This window comes from Ciconia boyciana, chromosome 9 (assembly GCF_034638445.1).
Source record: "Ciconia boyciana chromosome 9, ASM3463844v1, whole genome shotgun sequence".
NCBI classification, from domain to species: Eukaryota; Metazoa; Chordata; class Aves; order Ciconiiformes; family Ciconiidae; genus Ciconia; species Ciconia boyciana.
In genome coordinates, this window is record NC_132942.1 from 11,655,187 (window position 1) to 11,672,316 (window position 17,130).

The following is a 17,130-nucleotide window of genomic DNA, read 5'->3' on the forward strand; positions in this document are numbered from 1 at the left end:
TTTGTACCCTGTAGCTTGCAGACATAATCAGAACAATAAATGACACCAATAGTCTAAGCACACACAACAGGGAAAGCACCTTTAACAGAGTCTCCCTTGCTCACTCACCCTGCAGGGACCAGTATCGGGGTAGGCCTTTGGTGCTGCCCTTCCTTTTGCTAGCAGTGTAATACACGAAATTCAGGTCCTGATGGAAATCCAGGATGATCCCACGCAAATTTATTTTTTTCTGAATTTACATTAGTGCTGTCCTCACCACACCACTGAAAAACACTCTGAAGTCGCAACCTGGCAGATACACTCTGGGGAGCCCGAGAGCCTCGCCGGGACAGGGATCCCAGACCGTCAAGCAGCACGTCCAGAGGGGCCTGCGCGATGCTGAGGTAAGCCCAGGGCCCTCTGCCGCAAACGCAGCACCTGTGGAGCGGAGGCCTGACTGACTCTGCTCCGGGTGGACCCAGGGAGCAAGAGGACTGCGTGCTCAGCGTCCTGTGACCGACCTGGCTGGCTTATAACGGCACCACCCCCAAACTGCCCGCCGGGGCAGCCTCGTCCCCAGACAGGCTGCTGGGGGGGGGGGGAGGCCGGCACCCCCCCCCCAGCGAACTACAATTCCCAAGATGCATCGCAAAAGCCAGTCGCCCGCCCCTCTGCGGCTTTGTGGGAATGCCATCGCGGTTCACCCTGGGGTTTGTAGTTCCCCGAGCCACAGAGCGGCCCACGGCCTATAACGGCTTCTCCTGTGGAGGACTCGCCTCCCCATGATGCAGCGCGCCAGGGCTACGCAGAACGCAGCGCGCCGCCAGCGACGGTCGCGGTGCCGGGGGCCGCGGGCGAGCGGGGCGCAGCCGCTGGCGGGCCCCGGGCGCAGGCCGTGGGCCATGTCCGAGAGCGGCGGCGCCGGTGGGACCGCCCCGGGGGGGGGAGGTGGCGGAGCGGGCGGCGGAGGAAGCGCGGGCGGCGCGGCCTCCGGCTCGGGGCCCGGCGCCACCGACCCGGCCTCGCTACCGCCCGGCGACGCGCAGCTCATCGCCATCATCGTGGAGCAGCTCAAGAGCCGCGGCCTGTTCGACGGCTTCCGCCGGGACTGCCTGGCCGACGTGGACACCAAGGTAGCGCCGCCGAACCGGGCGGCCCGGCTCCCGGGCAGCCCCCGGGGATCGCCGGCGGGGCGGGGCGGCCAGTGTCTCCTCCCCAGGCCGGAGCTGCTCGCACCGTCCCTGGAGCCCGGCTACTCTTGGCCGAAGGGGCACCCGCATCCCTTCCCTTCCCTTCTTCTCTCCCCGCCCCTTTCGCCCCGGTGTCCCGCACTCGGGACTGGGGGAGGCCGGCCAGGATGGCGTGCAGCAGCTGCAGTGCTGCTCTTTTGGTCGGTGGGGTTTCACGCCCCTGCTGCGACCGGCATCTGTCAGACAGGCTGCTCTAGAGGTGGTCCTGGCTCGAAGCGATAGCGACAGCCCAGAGGAGAAACAGGGCAGAGAACAGGCTCAGACTTTCATTTTTTAGCCCAGGCTTAAGTAGGAAAATGGTCTCCCTTAAGAACACTGCTCCTCTTGAGTGTAATTCCCACGTTTCCAAAACAAACTCTGAACCTTTATTTTTTGAGTAGATGTTCTCAGACTATTGTTTGAAGCTCATTTCTTCCTCAGTCACAACATGAACTCCTGAGCATTTGTTGGCAATATTGACATTGGATTGTTCACAATTGCCCTGTCAAAATTAAACACTAAGTGTTTTGCTTTCCCAAACTGTTATGCTTTCAGCAAGAGTGCTGTTCTGGGACCTACAATCGTCATTCTAGGCCACTTCAGCAGCTATAGCAAAACCATTCCTGAAGCTGTCAGGTCATCTGCACAGAGCAGCCATAGGTCAGAGCAGCTTTGTTAGGATAGATATACGCTGCCCAGGACAGACGCTGCTCCTCTGTTGGTACCCTTTCGTTCATCATCCCATGCATATGTGTATCAGATTCTGAAATGTAAATGTTGCCACCCTCTTGTCCTTTCCTTGCACGGTACCAGAATCTGGATGGTCTTACGTATTTATGTGGGTTTGTTAGTTCAATTCCTGTTCACTGGAATTAAGTTTCCACTGATAAAACCCACATAATTCTTACCTTCTGTGTTAGTGTCACAGAAGCAAATAATTAAGTTCTTTGTTAGTGACAATATGACTCAGGCAGTTTCCTAGGAATTCTGTGATGGAGGGTTTTCAAACAATAAGAACTCTGCTTAAACAACTCCTGTCTGCACAGGCAGTTTGCATTTCACTAAGTAATATTATGAGCAGACAACAATTTTAAAATCAATCTAACCAGCTATTTAAATTATTATAACAGGACACTGACCAACTGTTCTTTGCATTTACCATTTGCGTTCTTAGCTAAAACAGGCTTAGTTTTGTTCAGAAAGTGAAAGGATGGAGAATATAGACAACAAAACAGTAGTGTACATGACAAAAGATGTACTATGAAGGACTCTGGCAGGGGGGATTGTTCTGAGATCTTTTGGCTGTTTAACCGGAATTTTTTTATTTATTTTTTTTTTTAGCCAGCCTATCAAAATTTGAGGCAAAAAGTAGACAACTTTGTATCAACCCACCTGGACAAACAGGAATGGAATCCAACAATGAACAAAAACCAGTTACGAAATGGGCTAAGGCAGAGTGTGATTCAGTAAGTAAGCAACATTCTGTAAAATAATGGTAATGCTATTTGATAATTAATATATAACTATGTTGTCTCATCACCTAAGTCAAATAAGAATTTGCAGAATTAAGTTTTTCACAACACTTTCTGTTGTGCTCTTCTGAGTTTCATTATAATAGTGGATGCAGTCTTAACTCTCATCAAAATGCTTATATTACTGCTTTACCTGAAATTTGTATTTTCATGAGTTGAGCAGCATGGTGAAGTACTCAGATTCGCTGTCTAGCCAAGTTATTGCTGCAAATAACCAACACTGTGCCTGCTAGCAAAACTGTGCCTGCTGTGCTGAGGTGAATGGCCTTGATCTTTATTTTCAGAAAAGAGAAGAGCCTACATCACTTAAAGAAAAAATCCTGAAGATGCCAAAGCTTGTTTAAGTAGACTCTGACCACTAGCAGGCAGTAATCAAACTAGGCTAGCCTATTTCATGCAGCAGAGGGTAGCTTTTGTACAGCTATTTAAGATAGTACATTTCCAGCATGACAGGAAAGCCAGCTTAAACTATGCTGCTTAGAGATTTAGGTTTAGTATCTCTTGCTGCTAACTCATTGCAGTCTGAAGCACAAGCCTTAACTTGTTTGACTAAAAGTCATGGATAAAACCTTCATAGTAAAAGTTGTGGGGAGAGGGGCAGTAGGGAACTTGATAAGGGCATTTATGCTTATAAAGAAAGCTATTAGAATGTCTCGCACACAGAATAAACTGTATTTCAGAGCACTTGATAGAATCTGTAAATCATTAGTATGTAACATTAGTTTGTTTAATCTGTAACTAGAGAAGGGGGTGTCCACTGGATGTACAGAATTTCCTGTCTTTTTACTTCAAGTCCTTGAGACATGTTTTTCAATGCTTCCTCTTATTTCACATTACTCTACCACTAGAGTGGAGTGAACAATTGAAAATTGTTGTATCAGAGAGCCTGTAATGAGAAGAATGTAAATTGCTCCCTTTAAGTAGGCTATTAGTACAAAGAATAGACACGCAGTATTAGGGAGTTTGAAGAGTCCCTGTCATTCCTGTAGTTGCAAGACTGAGCACTGAGGGTGTCAAGATGTGCAAGTCCTTTGTTGCATGTACGTATATGTCTGTTGTTACCTGGAGGTGACATGATGTGCTATGACCCTGCACCCACTCACTCACCAGCATTCACGGCCTTATTAGTCTTGTGGCTACTTTTCCAAGCGCCAGGCAAGGTTTCCATTTCCTGTCCCCTGCTCCCTTGCAGACATGACTTAAGCCTGCTAGACAGCCTGTGCCCCACAATCCAAGAGTCTGACGCAGCCCCTGAAGTAATAAGTCACTTCAGTTACTAGTGTTCAGTTCCAGAACTTTGCTGTGTGCTAAATGTGCTTGTTTTTATAATTAATACCCATCTGTCTAGACTAACAGTTATAAGGAGTGAGTGACAGTAATGTTATTAGGGGGAAGGCCTCTTCTCCCTCAAGTCAGCCAAAAAAAAGACTGTGCTCTCACCTGCCCTCCTCCTCAGAATAGCTTGTTTCCCTTGTTTGTGCCAAAACATGTTTGTTTGCTTTCATGTTGACCTCATTTCCACATGAGCCCTATTAAAGTGGCTCTTGTCCAACATGTCATTTAAGTACCTGGGAGACCAGATGTCAGTTGTTAATCCTGTAGGGAGAAGTGAGAGGGGGTGGGGGGAAATAGGTGATTGAAACAACTCCCTGTTAAGGACCTACTGAGTGGGCTGCAGTGCTCTCCATGTTAATGCTAATTGCAGTTGACAGGAGGGCTCTGGAGAATTACTGGAGGAGATTGGGGAGAAGTTTTTCAGAGGAGCTGAATGACTCCTTTGTCTTTGTTCAAGGTCAGGAATGCTGGAAGCTGGAGTGGACAGAATTATTTCTCAGGTGGTGGATCCAAAACTAAACCACATCTTCAGGCCCCAGATAGAGAGGGCAATTCATGAATTTTTGGCTGCACAAAAGAAAGAGGAAAGTGTGCCAGCTCCTCCTCCAGAACCTGAGAATAAGGATCCTCCTGCTCCATCTCAGGATGCCTCCTAAAGGTCTTGTATCTCTGCACTTACTACTTACATTTTTCATGTACCTCATCTCTGTAGTTTGTATAATGCAAGACAGAGAAGACATTGTATTCTTCCTGGCTTGACAGGGAAGACACGTTGATCATCAGCATGTTGTCAATGTCAGACAGTCATCTGAGCCGCTTCCACTTAAGTGTCTGCTAAAAATATATTAGGACTGAAGACATAGGTATGATGTAAAACAGCTATCAAGGAACACTGTGGACTCTGCCAGTGCTGGTTTTGGATCAGACCAAAAGGCCTTTTATTCCTGTAAAAGCATATCCAGCAGTGATTGACATGGAATTGGCTGGATAGCTTTCAGAACAATATCAAATGGATTAAAAATATATATCCTTTACTGAAATACAGCTGAAAGTAGAGTGGTGACAAGTTATTATGCTTTAGCATTGGAAGTTTTAGATAGCTCTTCTTTAGAACATACACTGGAGTGTTGAATTGTTAGTGACTGAAATATTCACTGCTGGAGTAAGGGTAATGTCTCTGGGAGTGAATAACTGTTCATTCCAAATTGACTGGTTTAAATAGAGCAACCTATATCTTTTCAGCTGAAAGGACTGAGGGTGCCTTTGTTGCAAACAAGTTCATTCTGGCTTTTGTGATTAAAATAACTCAAGGGGCCTCAGGGGGCTATAATTGCTACTCTGTCTTAACACAAATGACTATGCACCCATCTCTGCTAAGGCCCTGTATCTTAATGTTGATTTGACTGTTGAGGCCTGTGTGCAGATTACTGAGGAATCACTATCTTGATGGAAAATTTCAATTTGCAGCTTTTCTGAGGAACTTAAAACCATACTGCATGAAAGGAAGTTAATTGTGAATTGTTCTATCTGCTAGGGCTTTCTGAAAGCAAAAATTTTCCTTATAATCTACAGCTGATTTATTGAGAAGGAATAAGTAACCTACAATAGCTGTTCTTATGCTTGGAATTATTAGATCAATTAGCATGACTTTTAATAGTAAAAGTTAAACTGCCTGTAGTATCATCCTGAGTTATTTAGTTATCTGTGACTTGCAGCCTTAATGCCTTGATACATCTTTGCATTTGTCTGCTTCAAGTAGTTTAAAGTCCATTATAACCTGCAGCTAAGTGCAGCTGTTAATTAATATATTCTAATCTATTCTCTATCCAGATGCATTTACTCATGAAGGTACCATCCTCTAAACTCTCTTTTTTTCTTGCAGTGAGTTCCTGATACTAAGCAGCTGCAGTTGCAAAATACATGTCCTATTAGATTTGCAATGGATTACTTGTGCCATTTGGTGCAGGACTGCTGTCTGCCAAAGATGATTAACCTTTATCAGACCTGTGGGAAGGCATTGAAATCGGTTAAATTCAGATGCACCTGGAGTTCTGCGTGTGGAGGGACAGCCAAAATGTGAAGATATTTTTGCTATTAACAGCAATACAGAGAGCAGCATGTATTCTTGTTAGTCATGCCTTCAGGCAAGGGGGTGGGAAGAAAAAGGGAGTTGGCTCTTGTCTGGAGGGAGCAGGGAAGTGGTGTGAGATGATACTGGACTTGGGAGCAGGAAGAAAAGAAAGATGTTTTGGGGGGTGGGGTAGTCTCTTGGAGACCAAGTAAGAGCTGACAGATTTTCTTTGATATAAGCCAGACAAGAGGAAGCGTCATACCCCTCTGCTGCATAACACAGCATTGAGTGGTAGGTGCCAAGTCAGGTGTAACTCATTGCACTGCCTGCTTTAGGAAAGACATTTCCTGTTTAAAACTGGAAAGAACACTTCAGGATCAATTATCTAGATAATTTCTGTTGCATCGCAGGAAAATGTTTACAGTTGGCTATGACTATAGCTGATTTAATTCTTATTTCCTAGGTAACTCTGGGAAGCAAAGGGCACCAGAGTAGGTGATCAGTTTGAAACTTGTCTCTTTCAACTTGAAAGACTTTTCCTTCCTGTGAAATTTCTCAGGTGCCTAGTGGAAACTGTCCTATGCTTTCAGCTTGAATGCATGCAGTGTCCTCTGGATGACAGTCAAATAGAGAATGTGATCAAATATTCTGCCAGCAAATGTCCATACCTTTTGCAATAAAAGACTTCAAAAAGCATCTCTCGACTCCTAGCTTTTTCAGAATTTTTTTCTTAAGGAAAAACTACTTTAAAGAAATCCAGGAGTCCTGATTGTTGGAACCCTAATGGAAGTGTGACCTCACACAGTTCATAGATTAATCTAGGTCTGACAATGGGGTTGTCAGTAGAAGTTGTCATGAAATAAGATGGATATTAGTATTCCTTTCCATATAAGGGGTGTCTCAAAAAATCTAAAGTATCAAAGAACTGAACTGACTTTACCTCATATCATTTATGAGGTATAAATCCTGAGTAAGTTCAGTCTGGTGCTAGCGATGATGAAGGCATATTCAGCCTTGTGAAAACAATGCACTTCTGGCAGTAGGCTAGAGCTATTCAATTTTTTTTATTTCAGATAGCAATATATTAAGAAGCTAATAACTATGTCACTGAATAACACTTAATAACGTTTGAATCCTTGCTGTTCATGGGCTACGTACCTCAACTACATCCTTACCCATAGACCTTGCATGTGAACAGATGCAATTCCAGCTATACTCTGCTCCCTTTTTCAAAACAGGTATTGTAGGGATGATTGATGCTGTCGTTTAATCTTCCAGCTAACTTATTTTGCTTAGTACCTCCTCTCAACACAGTTATATGCAGAAATGTGAGGTGACAGAACACTGGTATTTTAAACCCTTTACAAGAGAGCTCTGTGAACTTCACCACTGCAGTAAGTTTGCACTCTGCACAGTGCTGTATAGTCCTGCTGATACATGATTCTTCTGTCAATATTTTTTTATCCCATTTAAGAGTGCTCCTCTCAGAATGGAAACTTAAATACCTGTACTTTTTAGTGATAACTATATTGGCCACAACCTTCCTGATATGCTTTGAAAAATCTGTATTTTGGGATAATCTGGTTGTGTGGCTTGGCTCTCGCTGTTATATAGTCTGTGTTCCTGCTCTAAAACAGGACAAGGGGTATGTGAGGAAAGGACTCTCTCCTGCATGTTGATTTGGTGGTTAAAGACTGCTCTCCAAATCAGTAGTAGGTGTTTTCCCTTAGAGCCTTAAGGGCAGCTCTTGGCAGGAAAAGATCCATCTTTTACCTCCTGGTAGGGTGTCTCAACCACTTTTTTGAAACTGAGCCATTTATGCAGGGGAAAAAAAAAAGTTCAAGAGTCTAGAAAGTGAGCAAGTGAAAAGGATTCTAACTGTTTATACAAAGTCTGGATCACAGTAGTAGTAGTTAGGGAGCAGGGATGCCAGTTCAGTTTTAAATAGTAAGTAGAGCTGGATTTATTGCAGTGAAGAGGGAATTTGAGCCGGTGTTCCCTACCTCTGACAAGTGCTCTAACAGCTGAGTGAAGAATAGATTCAGCCACCATAGTTTTTAAAAGATTTTTCCATTGTTCTGTCTTTGAATGTGGTGGTGTGTTAAACTCTGAACACTAATGCTGTGCCACTGCTGTGTGTGTGTACGGCTATGGCTTTAGTTGGTCTCAGCCTATGCACAGTGCACGACTGCAATGACTATGGGATCTTTCAGATCAGAACTGAGGCACCTAATGAGATTAGGCAGCCAATCCACATTTGGGATCATAGTCTTTGATGTTTGGGCTCTAAAGTCTTTGCTTTGGATCAGAGCCTTGGAAGTAATAAGCTTTGGAAGCATACCTTATATCTAATGGGACAGTGAGAAAAACCTCCAAGTCCTTACCATGATGAAGAAATGGTAGGTAGTGCCTTTCGTTATATACATTTGTCCCTGACAAGTGATAGAAACAGGATTCCAGCCTTAACAACTCAATATTATAGTAATCTTCACACCAGAACAAAAGAACAAGTTTGTACCTACTGTAGAAGTGAAATTGTTCAGTTGTGTAATAGCATGTTGGACTAAAGTTAGCATATTAGTCAGTTTACATCGCTATGCTGGATATGTTAAATATAGTTTAAAGAGTCTGGTGAGGCAGACAGGTCTAAGACACTTGAATAATTCAAGAAGCAATTAGATGCCTTTGTGGAGCTGAAGGGGCAGGGCTGTACATTATGAGGATGAGCCTCAGTGGTCAAATGGGCCTTCTCTTTGATCTCAGAGTCCTCATATTCAAGTTGACTGTTCCCATTTCCTGGACAGTCAGTCAGTACCTCTGTATTGGGTCTGCATGGCAAGGTTTTGGTAGCAGGGGGGCTACAAGGGTGGCTTCTGTGAGAAGCTGCTAGAAGCTTCCCCCATGTCCGATAGAGCCAATGCCAGCCGGCTCCAAGACGGACCCACCGCTGGCCTTGGCCCAGCCCATCAGCGACGGTGGTAGTGCCTCTGGGATAACGTATTTAAGAAGGGGGAAAAAAACCCCTGCACAACTGGAGACGGAGAGAGGAGTGAGAATATGTGAGAGAAACAGCCCTGCAGACACCCAGGTCAGTGAAGAAGGAGGGGGAGGAGGTGCTCCAGGCGCCGGAGCAGAGGTTCCCCTGCAGCCCGTGGTGAAGACCATGGTGAAGCAGGCTGTCCCCTGCAGCCCATGGAGGTCCATGGTGGAGCAGATACCCACCTGCAGCCCACGGAGGACCTCACACCAGAGCAGGTGGATGTGCCTGAAGGAGGCTGTGACCCTGTGGGAGGCTTCCCCCCGCGCTGGAGCAGGCTCCTGGCAGGACCTGTGGGGAGAGGAGCCCATGCTGGAGCAGGTTTGCTGGCAGGACTTGTGACCCTGTGGAGGGGACCCACACTGGAGCAGTCTGTTCCTGAAGGACTGCAACCTGTGGAAGGGACCCAACTGGAGCAGTTCATGAAGAACTGCAGCCTGTGGGAAGGACCCACGCTGGAGCAGGGGAAGAGTGTGAGGAGTCCTCTCCCTGAGGAGGAAGGAGTGGTAGAGACAACGTGTGATGAACTGACTGCAACCCCCATTCCCCGTCCCCACTGGGGGGGGGAAGAGGTAGAGAACTTGGGAGTAAAGTTAAGCCTGGGAAGAACAGAGGGGTGGGGGGAAGGTGATTTTAAGATCTGGTTTTATTTCTCATTATCTTACTCTGATTTGATTGATAATAAATTAAATTATTTTTTTCCCCAAGTCGAGTCTGTTTTGCCCGTGACGGTAATTGCTGAGTGATCTCCCTGCCCTTATCTCGACCCACCAGCCTTTCCTTATATTTTATCTCCCCTGTCCAGCTGAGGAGGGGAGTGACAGAGCAGCTTTGGTGGGCACCTGGCTTCCAGCCAGGGTCAACCCACCAGATGAATATGTTCATGCTTTTAATAAATTTCAAGAGATTGCACCATTTCTTCATCTCATATACTAATAATGTGAAGGAGCTTAAAAGATTTTCTGCCTCCTTGGCTTTGCCTGTCCCAACCATCTGCATTTGTTTCTGCCCAGTCACAAGAGCCCAGCTGCAGTTTAAAGAAAACACGCAGGGAGTCTGAGTCGCATTCTTGGAAAACCAGCCTTGCCACTCTGTGGCTGCTCTACCCCAGGGAAATGCTGGAGTCCAAAGCCTGCAGGAGCCAGCCTGGCTCAGTAGGTAGGTACTAGATTAGGAATGAGGAGGTACAAGTTCTCTGCAGAGTCCTGCTAGCCCACAGCCATGCCTGTGGCTAGTTGTTTTACATGTTTGCTTGCCTGTAAAGTGAAAATAACTTTGCCCTCCTACATAAGTCCTGGAGTGGGGAGGGAGTCAGGTGTTATAGTTAGGCCCAATATAATGAAAACACAGAATGAAAGGAATGCATACATCAGTATACATACACACTGGTAAGTTGTGATATACTGTACAAGTTTTAATGATTAGACATTATAGCTGAAGTCCCATGGAGTCATCTTGAAATCCACATCATGCTGTCCAGACTAGGGGTTTTAATTATGCCATTTAGTGTCAGATCATGACTTCAGAATTAGAAGCAGATGGATTGAACTATGAACCAATGAATCCAGTTTCACAAGCCCTGTGAAGGAGGAAAAAAACCTACCTAAAAGCACAAACCTATCTAGAAGGATTGCATTGCCATGCATCAGTCAATCATCCCAGCACTTATCAATCACAGCCAAGTGGCATATAAGGCAGTGCCTGAAATTCTAGCTGTTGCTTGGCTATTAAAGGAATTATCACATATCCCCTATGATTAAAATACAGTAAAGCAAAAAAAACCCTGATCTTAAGGTGGGGGGAAGAAGAAGGGAGAGCAGGGTGCCACTGATGATAGCCAGCCAAAAAGCCATAAGCAGATGTCAGCACTCCCCTCCAGCACTGCCTCAGCTGCTGCACTTTCCTGGGCTGCCTTTGGGGTTGACGGATCACTCTGGTCACTTAAGCCAGACAAGCCAGAGCACAATTAAGTAGGTTGTATTAATTGGCTTTTGCCAGCTGACCCTTCTGGCAAAGGCAGGCTTGAGAAATTAGTCTGGACACCAACTGTATGGCCCAGGTTTTTGTAGCTTTCCTGCAGAGCTGGGTGTCCTGGAGGGTTTATAACCTAGGTATCCAAGTTTTCAGCAAAACAGAAAATGCTGCTGTCCTGCACTCCGGATAGCCCAAAACTCCACTGGATACATAATTTTTAAAATTTTCACAGACATTGAACTCTAAAGTTCTTTAGTCAAAGACAAGTATAATAGGGTTCTCTTAAGTGAACCAACTAAATTTACAGTCTTACTAGAAAAAACAGAGAAGAAGGGGAGGCTTGCTTAGTTGTTCTGGGAGTTCTCATATCATGCAGACATCTCAGTTCAAGCGTTACTTGCAGCACTGCAGAACTTTTCTTACTTTCCTACCATCTGTGTTCCCTTCTTCATGTCAAAACCTGAACTGCAGCCTTACAACAGTTCTGATGTTTTTTCCTTTGACAGTGTCCCAAATGCTGTCATGTTAGAAAAACTGAGAGCAAAAGTCCATTGCCCTTCCCCCATTATTCCTGAAAAATGTACATGTAATGCATAACGCCAAACACACAAAGCAATCTAGGTGAAATCACAGTGATGTTATTTTTATGAACATACATATTTTAGTCCAAGAGAAACTTAATTACAAGTACTGAACAGGAGTTAAGTGACGAATAATGTGTTTATAAACATTCTTGAAGTAAAACTGATTCTTGCTATAAATGGCTAATAGGTATTTTATGATTTTTTTCTTTTTTTTTTGCAGCTTCTCATGCAAGTGTTACATAAAATAAATGGATGCTCCCCTAGACACTTGCTCTGTAGCTGTTCTGTGACAACGACTCCAGAGACACTTCTTTCAATTTAACCTGAAACAGATTACCAACAGAGCAAGATAGTCACTGCAGCTTCTGACCACCTTAACAAGACCACAGTTTCACCTGAGCCTGGATTTTGGACACATGCATTCTTCTAGTGCTTTTGCAACTGCAAAGAAGGCTCTTGAGCAGGTTATTTGGTTCAGGCTCAATACTACAGCATTAATTTAACATTATCAGTTCAATAGACATCCCACCATCAGGTAGCGATGCTGCTAAGTGACATAGAAAAAGTAACTTACTGAGCAAAGACTCAAGCCCAACCAGTTCTCTGCCATCATCGGCTATTTTACTGACTACTATCTAGTCCATTGGCAAGTCAGACACTGACTCAAGTAGACTTCACCAAAAGAAGCAGAATCAAAATTGCCATTATATATTTAGCCTCTGCCTAAACCAGCCAGTATTTTCCAGCGACAGTTCTTCCATTTGTAACCACATCCCATCCTAGACTTAGCATGAGGTCTCTGTCTGGTAGAGATGAACCCAACCCAAGTCTCCAGATCAATCCCTGAGTAACTGCAAGCAGGTTTGTTAGATCAGACCCCTGTAACTAAACACCTAAACCCAAGCATATCTGGTGAAGGGAGGACAGCCAAATGGGAAAGAGTAATATGTTAGAAGATCTCTCATCTTTGGTTTCTTCCCTCATTGGTACCCAGGCCTTACTCATCCCTAAAGTACTCCCACATCATAGTAATGCAGTTCCAAGTTTAAAATTTACTACAGAACTCACAACCAGCCCAGTTTTGAATCTTGATACCAGATGAGCGAGACACCCAGATTCCCAGCCTACAGGTCAGGCAACAAAACCCTTCTCCAAGAAAGGGGAATAATCATGACTGTCTGGAAGCAAGTCCAAACCACAGCTCTGAATCCTTGGCACAGAGAAGGATCAAACTTGGGCTCCTGTCAGGATAGTGGCTCAAACCAACCTCTGCCCCAAACACTGAGCTAGTAATTGCCAAAGCACTCTGAATCCACACTAGAATCAATATAGGGGTCTTGAACCCAAACCACGTCCAGCTCCACTTCCTCTCCTGTTTTTAGGACAAGCATGACTGGTTTTAATGAGGCACAGCCAATAGGCCTGGAAGAGAGAGTTTTCAAGATATCATTTTGATTTTGGCCAGAAGAAGGGGAACCAGGAGGGTTAGAAGTCACACCCAGAACATTTAACAGAGTGTTTTACTCTCTTTTCACCACGTCACTAGAAAGAGCGAGAGCAGCACCCACTCTCACAACGCTTCTTGTATGCTACCTGCTTCAAGCACACCACTGCTCCAGGACTGTGGGCATCACTGGGTACCAGCCGAGTTTTCTGACAGCACCTTCCATCTCAGCAAACAGGGTATAGCTGCAATTGCTGCTGAGCAGGATCGCGTTCTTGAACTTTTTGCTAAACTGGAGACCAGTTTCTCCAGTTCAAACCCACAAGGAACTGGTGCTGTTCAACTCTTTCACAGATATTTTCTTGTTTATACTGTAGTGAAAAATATATTTTACCAGCTTCCTTAAAGAGAGGTCAGCTTAATTCCTTGTGAGCAGTCAGGGCCCCTCATATCCACAAGCACCAAAGCTTACAAGTGCAGGGACTCCCTACCAAAAGCTGTGTGCAACACAGCCATTCTGAATCTGGCCATAAGAGGGAGATAAACTATTGCTTCATTTCTCAGTCTTAATGCCTCCTTACAAAATCCGAGCAGATACATGACTCCAAAGCCTTTGCTGACTCCTGAGTGAATCAACTCAGCAAGGTGTGGAGAAAGCTCTCTCAAAGTGTTTCCATGAACCCTGACTATACTTATCTAATGCAAATCACACAGGAGATAGGACAATTTCTCAAGAGGTTTAACAGTGGGAAACAAATACGAATTAGGATTAGGGAGAGTTTGGGGAGAAAAGTGAACAGCCCAAGTGATCAGTGACAAAAACACAGATTTAGGATGTGAAACTGTAAATTCTGACCTACCCAAATCTGTAATTCACCGATCTGGTCTAGTGTGAACAAGGCTGAAGCTAAAACACTAGCACTAGTGCCTGGGGCCCCAGATGGTAGTGCCACGAGATTGTATCAGAACCATAGCTTCAGTTCTTGCATTTTTGTGATTCAAGTGCCGAGCCCACATCAGTGCCAAGTCAGCCTTGGAAACATGACTGGGCAGTAACCAGCCCAGCAATAACTGCCCTCGTCTAGACGCCGTCAGAAGCCACGGCGCAGAGAAATGCGCTACCTCAGCCATCAGACTGGGAGCTGGCTCCAACGAAAATTCCCTCCAGCACTGGGACAAGCCCAAGGAAAGGCACCGTAGCAGAATGCAACGAGTCCAACCCACCTGTCCAGGCTAAAGGAGTGTGAGGACCTTGCATTTCACTGATTTCATCTTGCTGACTCTCATACGAGGAAATCAGTGCCTTTTGCACTTGTGTCTTTATAACAGATACCTGTTCACTTGGAAAAATAGGAAAGAAAATCCCCAAACCAGTTCAGGTCTTGGCCCTACAAAGAATTCACCTAAGGACAGATGGCTGCAGTTTGCTTTGCAGAGTTGGGGCCTTTGGGAAGTCCAAGCAACTTCATACAGTAAATGCATCCATTTTGGAAGGGATTTGTAACAGAAATAGAAAACCATGACATCCGTGAGTTTCATATTTCATTGCAACTCTGCAAAAGGGAGATAAAATAATCCTGCTTCAGAGAACGCTCATAAAATTTCACATTTTCTATAAGGGGGCAGCACAGCTGTAGCAAAAAAAGAAAATCCAGCCATTACTCTTCCCCCACAGCACTCCCTGTGAGACACCAACACATTAATCAACCCCTTCCATTTCCTCATGTAACAGCATTCACCTCCAGCATCTCCCCCTCCTAAGACTTAGTCCTCCAGGCAGCTATCTCCAACTTCTACCATCAAAACACAGCAAAACAAGGATTGCCTCAACCAGCCTCAGAGGTCACCAACGCCACCTCCTGAGCTGGTCTCCTCCAACACCAGCCTGAGCTCCACACCTTCCACTCGCTGGCTTCTCCAACCAGCAAAAACCATGCTACAAATGCAAGACCTTGCAAAAAGTACCCTACCAACACAAGACCTTCCAAGGAAACCCAAATACAGTCCAGTTCAGTCTTACCTTGCTCTAGAGAGCCATCCACTCCACTCACCCCAGGCTCTGGCACACACTCTGTTCCCCATCTGGCTCAGCCCTGCCTGCAGGGGCTCTGCCGAGCAATTGAGCTCACCTGCACCCAGGGCACACCTGAGCCATTGTCTTACCTCCGCACCCCAACCTCCTCCCGGGTGAAAAGCCGTGCTGCTTCGCCTGCAAAAAGTGATAACTAGCTATCTCCAGCCCTGCCTGAATTTCTGCTTCCTACAGGGGAGCCTGGATGTAGTCATAATCCGATGCAAAAGCCCACCTTTCCCATAACAGCATGGAAAAGTGGGATTTGGCAGCTGCTGGCCCCACAGGTGATACCTGACAGTTCCAGCTCACCACCAGCTCAAGTGTGCAGAAACGGCAGGTCCTCGAGGCTGACACTGCTCCCCAAAATATCCCACCCCCTTCCTCTAGGGATGTCATGCAGGTGCAAGGGGTGGGGGGTGTTCAGCAGCTGCCCTCAGCGGCTTATTATAGGGACAGATTTCTTTCCCCTTTTTAAACAGGACTAAGCCCAGTGTCATTTCTCTGGGGTACCAGGGCAGCCAGGATGTCGCTCCATCTTGAATAGATTTACATCAGCCTCCCCAACCCCCACGACCCCCATCACTGTTGGAGAGCCACAGGGGTCCAGCAGACACCCGCTCCAGCTCCAATGTGCACGGGAGGGGGTTGCTGAGGCAACAGCACGCCTTATTTAACCGTTATTTAACCCATCTCGCCCTCCCCTCCCTGGCCCGCCACTGCCAACGTGCGCGACCAAGGGTACAGCTTTTATTAGGGTGGGATTTTGCAGCCCCTGGGTTTATGGGACGTCCCCGACTGCCGGCCCTTGCCAGCGGCCCCTGGACAGCGGGTTTGCAAAGCTCGGCTCTGGGGCAGACAGCGGGTTCCCCAGCCCTCAGGTTGCCCTCTGCAAAGGGCGGGGCAAACAGGTGAAAAAGAGTTTTATGAAAAAGACAACCCTGAGGCATCAATCAAGACATGAGATTTCTTTTTGTATTTTTTTTCAGAGGGCCATAAAATCACAGTTTTTCAGACAGAAACCAAACTCTGTCCCCAAGACACTGCTATCTTGCCATTTGGGACCGCCCTCACTGCAGTGCTGCTGAGGACAACGAGGGGCTGAAACACAGTTGGTCACCCCAGAGCACAGCTCTTCCAAAAGCTGCGGTGCTTTTTGGGTGGAAAGTAAAACATTTATCTGGTTAGGAGACTCACTGACTCTCAAATCAAATTTTCTCACAAATCATGTGTTTTGGGAAGCCAGTCTCCTCCACAAGGAAACAGAAGAAAAAGTGGAGGCTTGGTGGGTAAACCTCACCCTGGTCCCTTTCAGTTAAGCCAGGTTTTTATAGGTTTTGTATCAACGCAGGTTTTCGTGTCAGGGTTTCATGGGCGACACTGGGGCTGGCATGCAGACCCTGGGGGGGTCACACACCCCTACCAAAGCCTCACTGCCCTGCAGAGCTACCTGAAGTAAGTTATAGCAGGAATTTGTGTGCGAAAACCAAGGAAACACGTGAATGAGGTTCTGCCACGCGTAGAAGAACCATCTTCATGCCATGGTATCCTTAGCGGCAAGGGCTAGCAAGTCTGCACCACTGCAGAGAGCACATCGAAGCCTATACGAAGCCCCTGAAAGCACCCGTATAAAGAGGCAATTGATTTCTTGGCCAATACTGCAGACACAGGAAATTCAGGGAAGAATGCATTTGGGTATGTTTTCAATTAAATATTAGGTCCCTCTGCAGTTTGTCCATCCCTAGTGAACAGCCATTTGAGAGAAGTGCTCACTATCCCAAAGTCAGGGAAATCTTCCAAGCTCATAATAAAGAAACATGGCCCTGTATGATTTCCTGAACAGAATTATTCCAAGTCTAAGGACAAATCTAGGT

General features: G+C 45.9%; 1 protein-coding gene across 4 annotated transcripts; it reads left to right on the forward strand.

Annotated features, from left to right (window-relative positions):
• Nucleotides 1-788: 788 nt before the first annotated feature.
• On the forward strand, nucleotides 789-13,686 carry BOD1 (biorientation of chromosomes in cell division 1). 4 transcript variants are annotated; one of them, XR_012044072.1, is made up of 4 exons: nucleotides 789-1,112; nucleotides 2,550-2,674; nucleotides 3,025-3,780; nucleotides 4,533-4,669. XR_012044072.1 is itself a non-coding variant. In XM_072872058.1 (4 exons), exons 1-3 carry the CDS (start codon nucleotides 882-884, stop codon nucleotides 4,729-4,731), a joined length of 555 nt encoding a protein of 184 aa, XP_072728159.1. In that variant the 5' UTR covers nucleotides 796-881; the 3' UTR covers nucleotides 4,732-4,733; nucleotides 5,958-9,885. The 4 variants fall into 4 exon arrangements, 2 of the variants coding, with proteins under 2 accessions (XP_072728160.1, XP_072728159.1); XR_012044073.1 differs by lacking the exons at nucleotides 3,025-3,780; nucleotides 4,533-4,669 and adding exons at nucleotides 10,197-10,341; nucleotides 11,962-13,686 and having other exon boundaries at nucleotides 790-1,112; XM_072872058.1 differs by lacking the exon at nucleotides 3,025-3,780 and adding an exon at nucleotides 5,958-9,885 and having other exon boundaries at nucleotides 796-1,112; nucleotides 4,533-4,733.
• The last annotated feature ends 3,444 nt before the right edge of the window (nucleotides 13,687-17,130 follow it).

Coding starts and splice junctions, on each gene's coding strand:
- BOD1 (XM_072872058.1), top strand. CDS start 882: ATGTCCGAGAGCGGCGGCGCCGGTGGGACCGCCCCGGGGGGGGGAGGT. Junction 1,113..2,549: donor TGGCCGACGTGGACACCAAG/GTAGCGCCGCCG, acceptor TTTTTTTTTTAG/CCAGCCTATCAAAATTTGAG. Junction 2,675..4,532: donor CTAAGGCAGAGTGTGATTCA/GTAAGTAAGCAA, acceptor TCTTTGTTCAAG/GTCAGGAATGCTGGAAGCTG.